General features: G+C 42.5%; 1 protein-coding gene across 1 annotated transcript in view; it reads right to left on the reverse strand.

Moving 5' to 3' along the window:
- Positions 1–15,876, reverse strand: part of CTNNBL1 (catenin beta like 1) — a 160,155-nt gene that overhangs the window by 23,973 nt on the left and 120,306 nt on the right. Inside the window, exons 12-13 of the mRNA XM_058562718.1 lie at positions 5,792–5,889; positions 3,430–3,510 (exon numbers count right to left, since the gene is read on the reverse strand). Of these exons, the coding sequence (XP_058418701.1) occupies positions 3,430–3,510; positions 5,792–5,889 (179 nt within the window). The remainder of the gene's footprint in view (positions 1–3,429; positions 3,511–5,791; positions 5,890–15,876) is intronic.

Genomic DNA, 15,876 nt, shown 5'->3' on the forward strand with positions numbered 1-15,876 from the left:
CCCATTCTTTTTTCTTGTGAGGAAGATCGGCCCTGAGCTAACATCTGCCAATCCTCCTCTTTTTGCTGAGGAAGACTGGCCCTGGGCTAACATCCATGCCCATCTTCCTCCACTTTATATGGGATGCCGCCACAGCATGGCCTGACAAGCGGTGCGTCGGTGCGCGCCTGGGATCTGAACTGGGGAACCCTGGGCCGCCTGGGGCCCATTCTTTTACTGGTGCTTCCAACTCTCACCTCTGGCCAGTGCCTGGCCTAGTGCCTTGCACATAGCAGGTGCCTAGGAAACATTTGCCTAATGACTGGATTCTCTCCAGTGAATCTTGGTCAACTGCAAACCATGGCCACTTGCACTCGCCCATAGGAGTCTGAAGTTTACAGGGAAGATGCTGGCTCTGAGACACTAAAAATGTCAATACCTGACCCTTGTTATCAGGGTCAATACTTGATCCTGTTACGTAAGGTTATTTTGTTGCAGACTTGGCAAAGCATGTGAGATATTTATTCATTACTGATATGACAGTCAATGTCATCAAACGCCTGAGAAATAAGCATTCAATTCAAGTCAACAAATATTTGCTGAGTTTCCAAAGGGTGTAGGACATCCAAGTTTAATGGTGATGGGGGGGAGTGAGGCAACAAATTTTTTATGAGTTAAGAGAAAAGACTGCATGAATGAGAGGTGAAAAAGAGGTCGTTTTGTTCTAAGTCACTTGACACCTGTGAGGCGGCTTCATCTGCCAGGACGCAGGCTGAGTGCTGGCAGAGAGCACTGCTCACAAATGCATCCCTCACCCCCACCCTGCCCTGTCTCTCTGAGCAATACTGAGGCTGCTGAGCACTAATGGCCTTGGAATGTTTGCCAGTGCCCAGCAAAACAGCCTTGGCATCAAGGAGACAGATGTTTGTCAGGGAATGGCAGGGGCCCCAGTGCCTGTGGCACACAGAAGCTCTGTGAATGCTGGGGAGAGTGGCTGCAGCGATTACTCTCTGTCAGTGCTAATCAATTTCACACCCTCTTCAATGCTGATAACAGATAATCTTGTGGGAAGCAGGCCAAGTTCCTAACAGCTACATGCAAGCTGCTCCCTGACGCCCAAAAGCTTACTCGATCTCCCTCAAAAAGACGTCTATCCCAGCTTCACCTCAAACCAAGCATGCGATGGTGCCAACACTCTGGTCTGCTAGAGTGACTCCTTCCAGGACACCTGGCAAGGATGCTCTCAGGAAGAGGACTGCCTGGCTTACTTAGGAGTTACACAAGAATTCCAAAGGAAGCTAGGAAAATCTTGCAGCAGCAGCAGCAGGTTTTACTTATCGAGTAAGGTGTTTTACATACTTTACACTTATTTCTTCATAATAAGCCCCAAAGGGAGGCATTATTCCCATTTTACAGACGAGAAAACCAATGTGTAGAGAGATCAACTCATTTGTCCAAGGTCTCAGAGCTAGGAAGTGGCAGAGCTGGAATTCTGATCCAGGGCTACGTGACTCCCCACCTCACGCACACCTTTGCCGCCAGGCTGCTGCTCCTCTATCTAGGAGACAACTCGGTCACTGACCAACCTCTCGCTGTGCTTTTTCATCTAGCCCATTGTCCAGAGTCACCAAAGAAGTTCACCTGAACCTGAGGGAAAGTGGTAAGCTGAAGGCGACCTTAGAGATCACCTTTGCTGACACCACCTTATAGCTAAGAAACGGGCTGCATAAGACAGGGTGACAAGCCACGGCTAGGTGCTGATTTACAGGTGGTGCCTGTACTAAAATTCTAGGTCCCCTGACTGCCAAGTGCTCCTTCTACCCCTGAAAATGTCCTCCAGCAGATAGCACAGGGGGTCTGTCAGAGGGAGAGTTCTAATTGTCTCACAGCTGTTTCCCCAAAAAAGTCTAGGGAAATTTCAATTTGTTTCTAATTATCATTCAGACAAAGAGAAAGAATAAATTACTCTGGCACTTCAATGATCACTAAGTGTCCATCATGTACAAGTCACTATAAAGGGAAGAAAAGATGGAAAAGGAAAGTTTAATCAAAGAACAAAACAAAGGCGGTGGGGTGGGTAGAATGAAAGAATTGTGTGTGGAACACGCTGGTATCTGAAGTCCAGCCTTAGAATTTAGTCTATGCCTTTTATTTTCTAGTAGTATCCATACAAAAGAAGAAAGTCCCAGTCAATCAATTCAATCAATCAACAAACCTCTGAGGATTTACCAGTTTTAGGTAGCACAGAGAAATCACAAGAGTGGTAAACACAGTCCCTATCTACTAGTATTCATAAATGAAGGTATATTTTGTGAAAGGCAAGGGGTGGATAAGAAGGGGTGAAGAGAAACAGAACACAGACAATAGGGTCACTGTCCTCCCCCAAACTCCAGTCTCTCACTCTGGCCTGAGGCATAGCTTGAGGGAAAATGCTCGTGTAACCACCAGTGCACACAGCTCTGCTGTAAAGCTAGACTCCCCAACACAGATGGGAGCCAGTGTTCAAACTGGCTCTCCCAGGAGTCAGGTTCAGAAGCCTTAAGTGCATCTTTAAGGGAAGAAGAGTGAAAAGAAAATGGAGTGATACAGCAAACAAGATCACAAGGAAAATGAGGTCTATTACAGACTTTGAAAAAAGCAAGGAAAGAATCATTTTACAATGTGACCAAAGACTGAGGAATGTCTTGTAGGGAAGAGAATACAAATCGGACATTAAACAACAGACATGAAAACCTGCCCTGATTAAGGAGACAGATGAGAAAGCTACAGCGGCCAGAGACAGCAGAGAACAAAATGGAAGCAGGGGAAAAACACAGAAGGCAGGATAACACCACAGTGAGCACAGCCCCTTAAGAAAAAAAATCTAGCAGGTTTCACTTCCTTCAGTAACCATCAGCGTGAGAAAATGAGGGCCAGTCATTTTGAACCCGGTGTGTAGGCTTTGCTGCAATGCATCAGAGCTTCCCTTCTCTAGGTCTCCAGTTTTTCATCTGTCAATGGGGGAACTGGATTCAATGACTTCACAGTTCCCTTCCAGCTCTTACATCCTGTGATCACCCTTCCTTTGAATACTTCCCTTATGACTCCAGAAGCCAGCAAGAACGTGTACCAAGACACACTCTGTCAGTGTGGTACCAATCACAGCACTGAACTTTGGACAGATTTCCTAAGAGAAGCTCTTGTCAAGGGTACTTGAGCTATAACCTGGACTCCAGGGTCAGACCCGGATCAATTCTTTACATCCTTCTTCTTAAAGGACTTGCTCTCCCATTAAAAGAGCAGATATAACGACTGGCAGACTTCCAGCTGCTCTGCTCTTACATGTTAGGTGGCACATGAGGGTAGATGGCAACTTTGCCCTTGCCTCTCCTGTGGGGAGATATGAGGTGCACAAGGGAATGAAATGGAGTGCAAGCTAATAGCTGGCAAAAGATAGGTAGGGATACATACGTGTTTTTCCCCTTCAATCTTCTTGTCGGCCACTTGCATTGCATCCAGATATTTAAAATGCAACTCCATCAGTCTGTCAACCTGAAAGAGACATATTTCATAGATATGAGTGAGAAGGAAAGAGAATAGCAAGGCAAGAGAACAGTGGAGCTCCTATTCATCTCACTGTCATTCCTCACAACAAGAGACCCACTGTACCACTTCTTACATTGGATATGAGCTTTGCGTAGGAACACATCAGGAATGGATCAAAGAGCAAACACTTAGGATGGATGCAGTTTGAACAAAGGCCCATTCCCAAAAGGAGACTATGCATTCCCAGCTCTTCCAGGACTCCCATGAATTCAAGCAGATAAAAACAAATACATCAACAAAAATTCAAGTCTCTTCTTGCAAAGAGATGGAGCTTGAAGTTACGTACTTGATATTCACTTAGAACTTTACAGAAATTTCTCTTTTCATATTGACACCTTTCCTGTTCAGATTCTGCCCCAGAGCTGATCTTTTTTTAAAAAGGTTTGAGTAAAATCTCTTTAGTTGCTTCTGAGTCAGAAAAGTGCAAGAAAAACTCCTTCAGCAACTTAAAAAAAGGCCCTGACTTTTGCTCAGCAATAACTTAAAAATCAGTTTTAAACTTAGCAAAAATCATGCTTTAAACACGGCCTGAGGAACACTCAGTGGGTTTAAGAGTTTTTTTCCCCTAGACTTCCAAAAGATTGAAGGAACACTGTGAAGCCAGCCTAAGCTGCTAACCTATCTTTTTACTAGGTTGGCACCACCATGGTTCTTGGCAATCCTGATGTTTACCCAAGAGCTTATATTGGTTAATAGCAGATGTTGCTTCAACATAGCATCAGACAGTCTAGGAAGACTGTGCCTAAACCTCTCTGGATAACAATGATGACCCTAAGATCTTAAATATTTCAGTTTACAAAGTATTTTTGTGTCCATTATTTTGTTAAGCCTCAAAGAAAATCTGGTAAGGTAGGCAGGGAAGAAAGTAACCCTAGTTTTTTTTTTTTTTTTTGGTGAAGAAGATGACCCTGAGCTAACATCTGTGCCCATCTTCCTCTATTTTGTATATGGGACGCCGCCACAGCATGGCTTGATGAGTGGTGGATAGGTCCACCCTGAGAACCCTGGGCCACCGAAGCGGAGCATGCGAACTTAACCACTATGCCACCGGGCTGGCCCCAGCAACCCTAATTTTAAAGATGAGGAAACTGAAACACAAATGTTAAATGTCATCAGGACGACATGACTGCTAAGATGTTCTGTGCCTAACCTGATGGCCTCTTCACTAAGCTACACGCTAGTGAGGGTAGAAAAAAATGGTCTGAGATAGGCTCAAAGAGACAGTCTTACACCTCTCTCCAAAACAGGAAAAAATTTCAGCCTTACCTTGGACATAGGAAGGAAAGAAATTATTGCAAGTTAAAAAGGGGGCTTTGGTCCTTAATTTTACTCATCTAGAATCACCTTCTTATGACTGGTGTGATAAAATACAAAGGCTTTCTGGTCTCAAGCAGCCTGGAGTTCAAATCTCAGCTCTGCTTCTTATTAGTGGTATGATCTTGGGCAAGTCACATAATGTCTCTAAGCTTCAATTTCCTTATCTGTAAATGTGAATAATACCCACAAAAGGATAAACCATGTAGTGTTGTAAGAACATATGCAACAATGAAAGGTATCCGCTGTATTACCCTATCCACAGCAGTCATTAAATAAACGGTAGCTCTGGCTACTGTTGAAAATCTTATGGTTTGGCATGCTAGATAATATAAAATATCTATCCAATTTCATTTACATGATTATTCCCATGTTCCATAGTCCATCTAGAACAGGCTCTACTGTTTCCTTATTATCTTCTTCATTTTCATCACCACTACCTGGTAAGACCTCATTTAATCTTACTCTCATTGACGCTTTAAGATGGGTATTAATGTCTCCATTTTAAAGACAGTTTGGAAAATGAGGCTCAGAGTGGCAAACATCTCAAAAGTAGCGAAACTAGGTTCAAATCCAGATGTCTGAATCCAAAGCCTATGCTCTTAACCACTCTGCTAGGCTGTGCAACCCCCACCCCTCAACTAAAATCCTATTATAATCTACTCTCACTGGGTCTAAAAATCCCCCTAAAGTATTAGCTGATGCCACTCTAAGGTGTTACTACTCCCAGGGGGAATGAATTTGGAGATGAAAGGCAGAGTAACTAGAAAAAACCTTTGAGATTCAAAGCAATGCTAGAGAAGATATTTTAGGGCAGAAACACTCAACTCAGCACCCATCAGGTCGCATCGGGTAAAGAGCCTTCTACTCTCACTGGTCCTGGTTCCATCCTTATAGTCTAATAGGCACCCACCTTCTCACTGTCATTTTCAGTGAATTTATTCAGAAGCCGGGTTCGCTGCTGCCCTCTCAGGTTCCGCAGGAGGGAAGCCAGGATCGAACAGACATGCTCTGGGTTGGGAAGGAGAAAAGAGAACACGCTGTGATCAGAGCAGTAATTATTGCCTCTCTTCACGCCTGGTCTGGTTCTACTGAAGGAGGAATAAGTAGGCCTTCCCTGACTGCTGCTATTGATTAATAGGACAAGAACCTAAACTGTGTCATGGAAAACTAAATTGATCTTCACATACTGCACAAGAAACATATTCAAAAGGGATGGTATTGTCAAGGACAACTTGAGTAAGTGAATCAAAACTAAGTTAGAATTTCTATTCTGCCTGGAATTAATTGATTCTTATTGCCCACAACACAACCTTAAACTAATCCTCCATTTACAGAAATAATCTATGAACAGAATATGAACACCAGCCATGTGTGTTCATATAATGACCAAATGAACATGTAATGAACAAATAAGACATGTTCTATCATATTCTCAAACTACCTTATAATTTTCCCAAGTAAATATCCCAGAATTAAAAAAATATGATAGGGTCGCAGTGCTATTACTTACATTCTGGTGCAGCTAAAACCCCCACTTCAAGTTTAAAGGCAGCTAGACAGCAAGTACTTCAAAATGATACAATGCTTTTTGAGTTCACATAATCTACAGGCTTCTATTATGAGAAACTATTCTTCTACCTTGGGAAGAAGAGGGTAATTGAAGGGTATATTAATAGGCTTTAGCTGTAAAGAGATTTTTTTCTTTAAAAAGAATTTTTAAAAATCAAGAATAATGACCTTGAAAAGGAGGTGGCAGAAGTCTACTCACGGAGAAATGGCAGAGTAAAGTTTATTTTGAAATGATATGCCCCCAGTGTGGACAACAAATATTCTATCTGAAAACTGACCGAAGAGCATCTTCATATGTCAAAGTTACCTTGAGCTTTCAAAAAGTCACTTGACTATTAATTAAAGCCACAAGTAAGCATTCTTACTACAGCACAGATATAATTTTGTATTTGTTTTTTCCTCACTTCTATCAGAAGCATTCCCTGCCTCTTCATTTCCCCGATATCTTAAGGCTGGAGTTATTCAGTCCTTAGACATTTATTTTTTAGCTACATTCACTTCCCTGGGGATCTCACCTAGTCCCATGGCTTTAAAAACCATTTACAAGCTGATGACTCTGAAACTTGTGTCTATAGGTCAGTCGTGTTCTCTGAATGCAGACTCATGCATTTACCTGTCTACCTGCTCTCTCCACTTGGCTCTCTATCAGGTTCTTTCAACTTAACACGTCCAAAACCCAGCTCTTGACCTTTCTCCTCAAACCTGTACCCCATAGTCTTTTCTACCTAGTTAATGGCAACCAGGCTCTCCAGTTTCTCAAGCCAAAAACAGTGGAGATATCATTGATTCTCTTCTTTCTCACATGTCCCACAGAAAACTTTGTCAGCTTTACCTTCAAATTATATCCAGAATCCCATCTCTTCTTACTACTGCCCCCACTGCCACTACTCTGCTCCACACTACCATCTCTCTTGCTTGGAATATTCAACAGCCTACTTGTGAGTCTCCCTGCTTCTATGGTTGCCCACTTTGGCCTGATCTCCATAGAGCAGCCAGAAAGATCTTTTAGGTTAAAATCTCAAGTCAGATCCCATGATTCCTCTTTTTAAAACCCTCCAATGACTCCTCAACTCACTCAGACTAAATGCTGTTTCTAATGGCAGGCATGCTCCAGTCCTGGGGCCTCTGCACTTGCTGTTTCCTCTGCCTGAAATGCTCCTCATCAGATTATCTGCATGGATTAATCTTCAAATCTAGTTTTATTCAACTGTCATCTTCTCATCAAGGCTTTCCCTTGACCACTCTATTTAAAAATGCAATGCCCCAACATGGCCTATTCCCAAGTCTTACCTCCTTTATTTTTCTCTTCAGTACACATAACCTTCTAAAACACTATATAATTTACTTACTTATTTTGTTCACTGCTTCCTTTCAATTAGAATGTAAGCTCCTTGAAGGCAGGGATTTTAGTCTGCTTTGTTCATTGGTATATACCCAGTCCCAAAACACTGCCTGGCACATACTGGTGTTTTGGAAATACTTACTGAATGAATGGGAAGAAAGCAGGCTCTCAATACAAGTTTGCTGTGGTGTGGTGGTGGTGGCGGTGGCGGCGGAGGAGGCGGAGGGGAACAGGACAAACAAACCACTTTTGAATTCTGGATATCTTTCAAATGCCTTTCAAATAGCTTTCTTTACCCTTTTGTGTAAATGCCTATCCCAAGTTCAGAGTAATAACACCTTTGCATTGCTAATATGCTCTCAAACGGTCAGTTACAAAATGGTCCTTAAAGACTTTTTGCATTTGAGAGTAAGTGGATGGCTTTTTCCTAGGGAGCCATCAGTTTCAATAAAATATTTCCAATCCGTAGATTCAGTTTTTTAAGTATAAAATTTTCCTTAAAATATACGGTGGACAGGAGTATTATATTCCTTCTCAAGACCCCAGGTTCATCCCAATATCTTTCTTTTAACTTTTGTGCGAGGCTGGGATTGAGGTGGTGTAATTTTTACTTAGAACAAAAGCAAGGGAGCAGGGAAGAGGGAGTAAGGTGGGGTGAGGGCAGAAAGGGAGAGTGGACAGAACAGGCCCTGTTTTCACAGGAAGGCAAAAAACCTCATGAACCCAGAGTAAGGACAGTAAACCAAGACAGCTCAGCTCAGGCAGCTGGCCCGGTGGCGTGGCGGTTAAGTTCGCATGCTCCGCTGCGGTGGCCCGGGGTTCGCAGGTTCAGATCCCGGGCATGGATCAACGCACTGCTTGTCAAGCCATGCTGTGGCGGGGTCCCATATAAAGTAGAGGAAGATGGGCACCGATGTTAGCCCAGGGCCAATCTTCCTCCGCAAAAAGGACTGGCAGCAGATGTTAGCTCAGGGCTGATCTTCCTCACAACAACAAAAAAACGACAGCTCGGCTCAGGATGAGAAAGGCACCTCTTTGGAGGCACATGTCAGGGAAAGTCCTCTGACCTCTGTGTATATCAAGGAGGGAAGATTAGAGGAAGGAAGAGTGGGGGACATAATCAATTATGCAATCTTGGGCCAAGCAACTTTTGTTGCATAGATAGTGGATAGAATTCACCGCATTTATTTTGGCCTATGCCGAATCTGTTTACCAGCTGTTTGGTAAACAGATGTGCGATAGGCCAAAATAAATGCGGTGAGTTCTAAGAAGCTCAGTTCTGAAACTTTGAAATTACTCAGCATGACAACTAGTAACAACCGCCATGTATATATATGACTATCTGACAACCATAGAGGAAGAAAAAAAAATCAGCTAGAGTTCTCATAGATTATCTGGGCCAAGTCTCTTGTATAGATGGAAAAATCAAGGCCCAGAGAGAAGTGACTTGTCCACACAGCTAACTGGTGAAAGACGTGAAACTCAAACTTCAGATTACTCACTCACTCAGTCATTCACCCATCTCTGTGCCTGGCAAGCCCTCAGTGCTCAGGGCCCCCCAACAAACAACACAGCATCCCTAACCCTAAGGAGCTCCTTATTTAGTGGGGAAAACAAAACAATAATTAGAGTGCGGTGTGACAAGTTCCATCACTGAGGTAGACAGAGGGGACTTATGGAGCACAGAGGAGGGATCTCTGACCTAGAAGGATTCCCACTGGAGGTAGCAAACAACTGAAAATCTTTAAAAAACCATAAACAACAGCCATGGCTGACAACTAGGTAAAGAAGAGGAGAGTGGATTCCAGGCAAAAGGAATAATATATGCAAAGGCCAGTTTGGATGGAATGTTCCATACTCCTGGGGGAGGGGAGGCCAGTCAGGTGGGCAAAGGCTGAATCATGGAGAAAAGTGGCAAGGATGCACCAATGAATTTTAAGCTGGGGAGAGAGAAGATTAGATCTGAGTTTAGATCAATCTTTGGCAGTTACATTCCTTTTAGAGATCAAAATGAAGAAAATGTTTCTCTTTCCTGATGAAATTTTTGTGCTTCTTATCATCATTCCCTCTTTGCCTTGGCTATTAGGAAGCTCAAAGATGAGTTTACGTTCAATGACAAAAAACAATTTCTTTTATCGCTTTATTATCGATTGCCTTCATCCTCCACCAATGGATTTTAAAATAAAAGCAATGGATGTATATGGTAAAAATCAAACTATACAAAAAGGTATAAAATATAGTCTACAAATATTTGTTGAGCACCTACTAATATTTTTCTTTTCCCATACTCCTCTTACTACCCTATTCTTCTCTCCCAAGGAACAAAAACCTACAAAGTATCTTGTGTACATTTTCAGAGGGGACAGAAAAAAAAATTATATATATACATATATACATACATATATATGTTCCCTACTATACCTTTCCATATCAGCACACACTTCATTTTTTTCTAAATGGCTATCTAGAATTCCACTGAACTTATTATAATTTAACTAGTTCCCCAATCATGGGTATTTTAAGCGGTTTCCAGTTTTTGGTTGGTTGTTTTGTTTTTGCTATTAGAAACAATGCTGCAATAATATAATTATAGATACACATTATTATATAATATATACAATATTATTATGTATATATACACACACATATATAAACACATATGCATACACACACACATATATACAGACACACATACCAAGAGTGGAAGTATAATTATATATATATTATAAAAGAGTACATTTTCCCATATCTTCACTCAGATTGGATACTATCCAATTTGGAAATTATGACAACCTGGCAGGTGAAAAATGGAATCTTCTTTTGATTAGCATGTTCTGTTCTCGTTACAAATAAGGTTAAACACATTTTCTGATGTTTACTGACCATCTGTATTGCTTTTTGTGTGAACTGCCTGGCCTTATCCTTTGCCAATTTTGATTTCTGTGAACTCTTCGTAAATTAAGAATATTACCCTTCTGTTATATATGTTGCAAATATTTCCCCCAGTTTGACACTTGTCTTCTGAAAAATTCTTATTCAAAGCTAAGATTTAGTATCACCATATTGTTTTGCTGTAAGCTGGTTCAAATTCTATTTGAAAGTAAGTGGGGAAGAACAATAACTGTCTCCATTTTTATTGTATATCTATGACAGTAGGCTTATTTCAGTCTGTACAGACTTTTCTCAATGAATCCTCACTACTAAGCTATGAGAGAGGTACTATTCTCAAGTCTGTTTTATAAACGTAGAATCCAAGAGGTTAATTAACTCACTTAAGGTCACATCCTTGAGTAAGCGGTAGGAGCTTCGATTTGAACCTAAGTTGTCTGACTTTAAACTGTAAGCTTTTCTTCTGTAGTACAGGCTTCCCACATATAAAAGGTAATCATCAAAGCTTTTAAAGAAGAAAGATAAGAGAGACCAGAAACTAAACCATGCCAAGCCTGAACATGTGCTTCATGTGGGGCTCACTGTGTCCAAAAGACAGGTACTATGTAAATGTGTATTAAAAAAACAACAGTTTTAATGAGAGGAAATCGAAGCAAAAGGCCATACGGACTAAGACATGAGTAGCAACCCTCTTCTCTCTTTTACTGAATTACTCTTTCCAGAAGCAATTTCTACTAGAGTCCAAATAAAGAAGAGACTTTGGGTTTTAGGCAGTTCCACAAATACTGAACCAGAACTTCTCAATAATTTTCCCTTTTAATCTTGCTGATTAAGATGGATGAGAAAGAGTTACAAGAGAAGGTTTTATATATCTCAACAAGATGGGGGGTGGGGTGCTGGTGGCAGAGAGAGGGTATTAGGAGCTGTAACTTTCCAAGAGGAAAATGTAATAATCAGAAGAATCAGCTTTTTTGGCACTAGATCATATTAGCATGCTTTTTGACAGCTCATCCCAGCCTAGAGCAGGAGATAACTTGATCAGTTGCAGTAGTATACTAAGAACAAATGACATTTACCTATTTGTTGGGGATTTTAACTAAAGGACAGGTTGTCAATTTCAGGAGCCCTAAAGCTGCCTATGTTACCCCCATTGGGTGTTGTGGCTGGTGGTAGGTCACTGGTGCCTGCCAGATAGGAAAACACTTCAGCCACCCCAAGTTTTACACACACACACACACACACACACACACACACACACAGGGAGTTTCATTAGCAACTAATAAATGTAGCTTCCCTAGGAACAGATTTCAGCCCAAGGTGGTGTCAATTTTTCATGCACCAAGGAGATGGGGAGAGCTGCTGGCACAGAGAGCAGGGGAGATAACAGGTTTATCTGCCGGCCAACACCGCTCAGCTGCTCTGTCATTTCGACAGGAAAAAATGGAGGTGAAGGATGGCTATGGAGCTGTCAGCACAGAGGGAGTGGATGTGATGGCTCCTGAGGCAGAGAACAACCTCTAAGGCAGGGCCCAGGAAGAGCAGAACGAATACGCACACACACACACACTTTAAAGGATCCACAAGGCTCCAGAGAGGGGAAATCTACATTTTCAAGTCACTAGGTAGGGAGGTAGGGGTCCTGGCGGAGTACTAGAGAGCCAGTATTGAAATTGCACCAGCGTGAGTCCCTGGTGCCTTCTCAACAGTCAGACAACTGGCTGCCTCAGACACTAATTACTGAAACTGCCTAGAGGGGTGGTTCTGGCCCACTTTCCCCCCAGCTCAAATCTCTTCAGGGCCTCTCAAGGGCAATTAGCAATGGTTTAGACCCCTGGGTATATGCAAAGGGGCTAAAAGTTTGATTCTCTAGAGTCCATTAGAGTTCTGCAATTTTCAGAGCTGGAAGGAGAATTAGAAATCTATGGTTCTACTCCCCAGGGGTGCCCTGATAAGGGGTGTGATTTGCTTCAGGTCAAAAGTACCTTTGTGGGGGGCCAGCCCTGTGACCTAGTGGTTAAGTTCGGCAGCCCGGGTTTGGTTCCCAGAAGCAGACCTACACCACTTGTTGGCAGCCATGCTGTGGTGGCAACCCACAGACAAAATAGAGGAAGACTGGCACAGATGTTAGCTCAGGGCAAATCTTCCTCAAGCAAAAAGAGGAAGATTGGCAACAGATGTTAGCTCAGGGTGAATCTTCCTTGGCAAAAAAAAAAAAAAAAAAAAAAAGAACTTTGTAGGCCACTGGAATCTAGATCTGTAATTTATCTTTTTTTTTTTTTTTTTAAATGACAGGCACTTTTGAGAATCTGATGAACCCTTATGCATGCTATTCCTTCCAAAATACGTATACAAATGTAACACTTTCATGGAGGTTCAGAGTGTTCCCATTTCTTAGGGATGGCTCCTTGGTCAAGAACCCATGATCTAGTACACCCAGACCAGAGGTCTTTCCAGAATGGCACAACCAGACTGACAGTCACTGTAACCAGCCTCTTGCAGTTTGTGCCATTTTTGTAAAGAATGAGATGGACTAGCATTTCCCATCCTCACTCTTAAAAAAAGTATGGTCCAGATTCCAATAGGTTAACATCACCTCTCTCTGTGAGGAGAGCTATTTATGTATAGACAGGCCTGTGAACAACTAGGTCTACCAGTGTCCCACTGCTGAGAAAGACACACGGGTGCACTGAGAGGATTAACTCCTGGGATGTGCTCCAGAAACACCAAGTGAATTAACCTTATGTGGGGCTTTAGGATCAGGCAGACTTGGATTCAAATTTTGCTTCTAGCACTCAATAGTTGGTTAAACTAAACCATGGCATATTGTTTAATCTCTGAGTCTCAGTTTTCTTATTTATAAAATGGGGCTGTCCCTTCTATCTATTAAATCCATTGTATCAAATGAGATATGTGCACAGCAGGCACTCAACAGATATTAGTTTGAGTCCTGCTGTATTGAAAAAGAACATCATAAGAGATTCTCTCACCTATGCACCTGTCGTAGATCACCACGTAACTCCTTGCATATCGCATCCTGATCACATGTCCGCTATTGAACATGTTTCAGTCTGCCTGGGTCATCCCAAATAGACCCTGCTGAGAAAAATAGGAACTTAGATTACTTGACTTTCTCAGCTGACAGGGCTATTTTCTATAACTCGAGATTTGTTCTAACCCTAAAATGGAGCAAGGCCAATTTCACTCAAGACTCTTTAATCCCAAAATAAATTAAAATAAAGTGCTTATGTGTGGCTGCCTATAAAGCCAAATAATACAAGATTCTGGGAGACCTGCAGACAGACCTGAAGCGGGTAGGGGCTATTTACCAGTAAGCTGAAGGACACACATCTAAGCAGAGATGGTCATACCTGTTAATAAAAATAAACATACTTGGCCATGGTAATCACTTGCCTTTTGATTTTGCTGCAAGAACAGAAAACACAACACATGATCTGTAGAGGAACTGAAAAATGCCGTCTCCTTCATAAGTTTTATAACCACAGGACAATTAATTATAGGGCATGAAGTGGTACGTACACCAACCATTCCTTTACTCAAACTTCTGAGCACCCACTACATGCCAGGCAATGTAGCAAGTACTGGGACTGTAGAGATGAAAGAGGATAGTCCACTCTAGAGAAGCTCATCATCCTAGGAGCAAGGCTAGAAAATAAACAGAGACAACAGAGTACACAATTAACCGGCACACGTGGAACATGCACAGCACATATGCGAAGGGCCCCTAATTCAGGTGAGGATGGGGTAGGAAAAAAGAGGGAATGGGTAGAGGTGGTCATACAGACTGGAATTTGGGAAGTCAGAATTGAGACAAAAGGCAAACATTTTTCTCAGAGACTTCTGGGAGGCACGCCGAGCTGGATGTGTTACACTGGCAAGTGAGTGGCTGTGAGCCCACAGCTCCAAGTTTTCTGTGGTAAAGTTGGCAGACAGACAGAAGCCAGGACTGTGGGTTCTATGGGCACACTTAATTCTTGAAGCACAGACCTGAATCACATTCTTCAAGTCAGGGATAAACGGAATACTATTTATATTAAGAAGTCTCCCAAGGTGGGGAGTGGGATGGGAGGTGGGAAACAGAGGGAAGAAGGTGACAAGGTGCACAGTAACCACCCCTAAATGTGACTTCCTCACTCTTCTGTGCCAAGAGAAACGCCTCCAGATTTCAGAGGTGTCCTGCTTGCATCTCTGTTGAAGTTTTGGTGCCAAGAGGCAGGGGAAGATTGCATTCACTGGAGAGGAGGAGAGGCACTAGCAAGCTGAGCTGGGCCATAGCAGAAGGCCTCTAGGGATCTCTGGCACAGAAACTGACACTGATTCATTCATTTACTCATAAAATAGAATCCGACAAAGGTATAAGATACAGTGTTTGGGGACAGAGACAATTAGACACCGATCCTGCCCTCTAAGTGCTTGAGGTCTATTATGTGTAAAATTACTTGACAGACAGTGATAGTGAATGGGAAAGGGGCAGAAACTACTGATGAAGCAAATACTCTCCTAGTCAGGGGATCTGGGAAGATTAGTAGGCAAGGTGGCACTTGAGCTGAGCCTTGAAGAAAAGAAGAAGGCAAGAGAAGAGGCTTCAAGCAAGAAGGAGCAATGGGAACAAGGATATTCCAAGCAGATGGACAAGTATGAAGCAAAGGCATTAAGTAGGAATGCACAGGGTACAGACAAAGAACTGGGAAGAGATCAGTGTGGCGGGAGGGAAGGGAGGACGAAAGGTAATGAGGTTGGAAAGGTCGGGGAGGGGTGCAGATCACGGATAAATATAAATGCTGGACTATGGAAAGTGGACCCTAACCAACATCCTGATGTCCTGGCATTAAATACAGTCATGTGCCACATAATGACGTTTCGGTCAAAGATGGACTGCATATACGACAGTGGTCCCATAAGATTAGTACCAGATAGCTTAGGTTTGTAGTAGGCTATACCATCTAGATTTGTGTAAATACACTCTATTATGTTCATACAATGATGAAATTGCCTAACGATGCGTTTCTCAGGCCATATCCCTGTCATTAAGCGACACTTGACTGTACTGGCCCAGCCTGGCTGGCTGGAGAATGAATTCAGGGCCACTCTGCTCAGCCAGCTGCAGAGCCTGCATCTGCCTTACAGCAGCCCAAATGGTTAAGAAAGATATGGGTCAGCCAGAGTTCTATTCTTAG

This window comes from Diceros bicornis, chromosome 19, assembly GCF_020826845.1.
Source record: "Diceros bicornis minor isolate mBicDic1 chromosome 19, mDicBic1.mat.cur, whole genome shotgun sequence".
NCBI classification, from domain to species: Eukaryota; Metazoa; Chordata; class Mammalia; order Perissodactyla; family Rhinocerotidae; genus Diceros; species Diceros bicornis.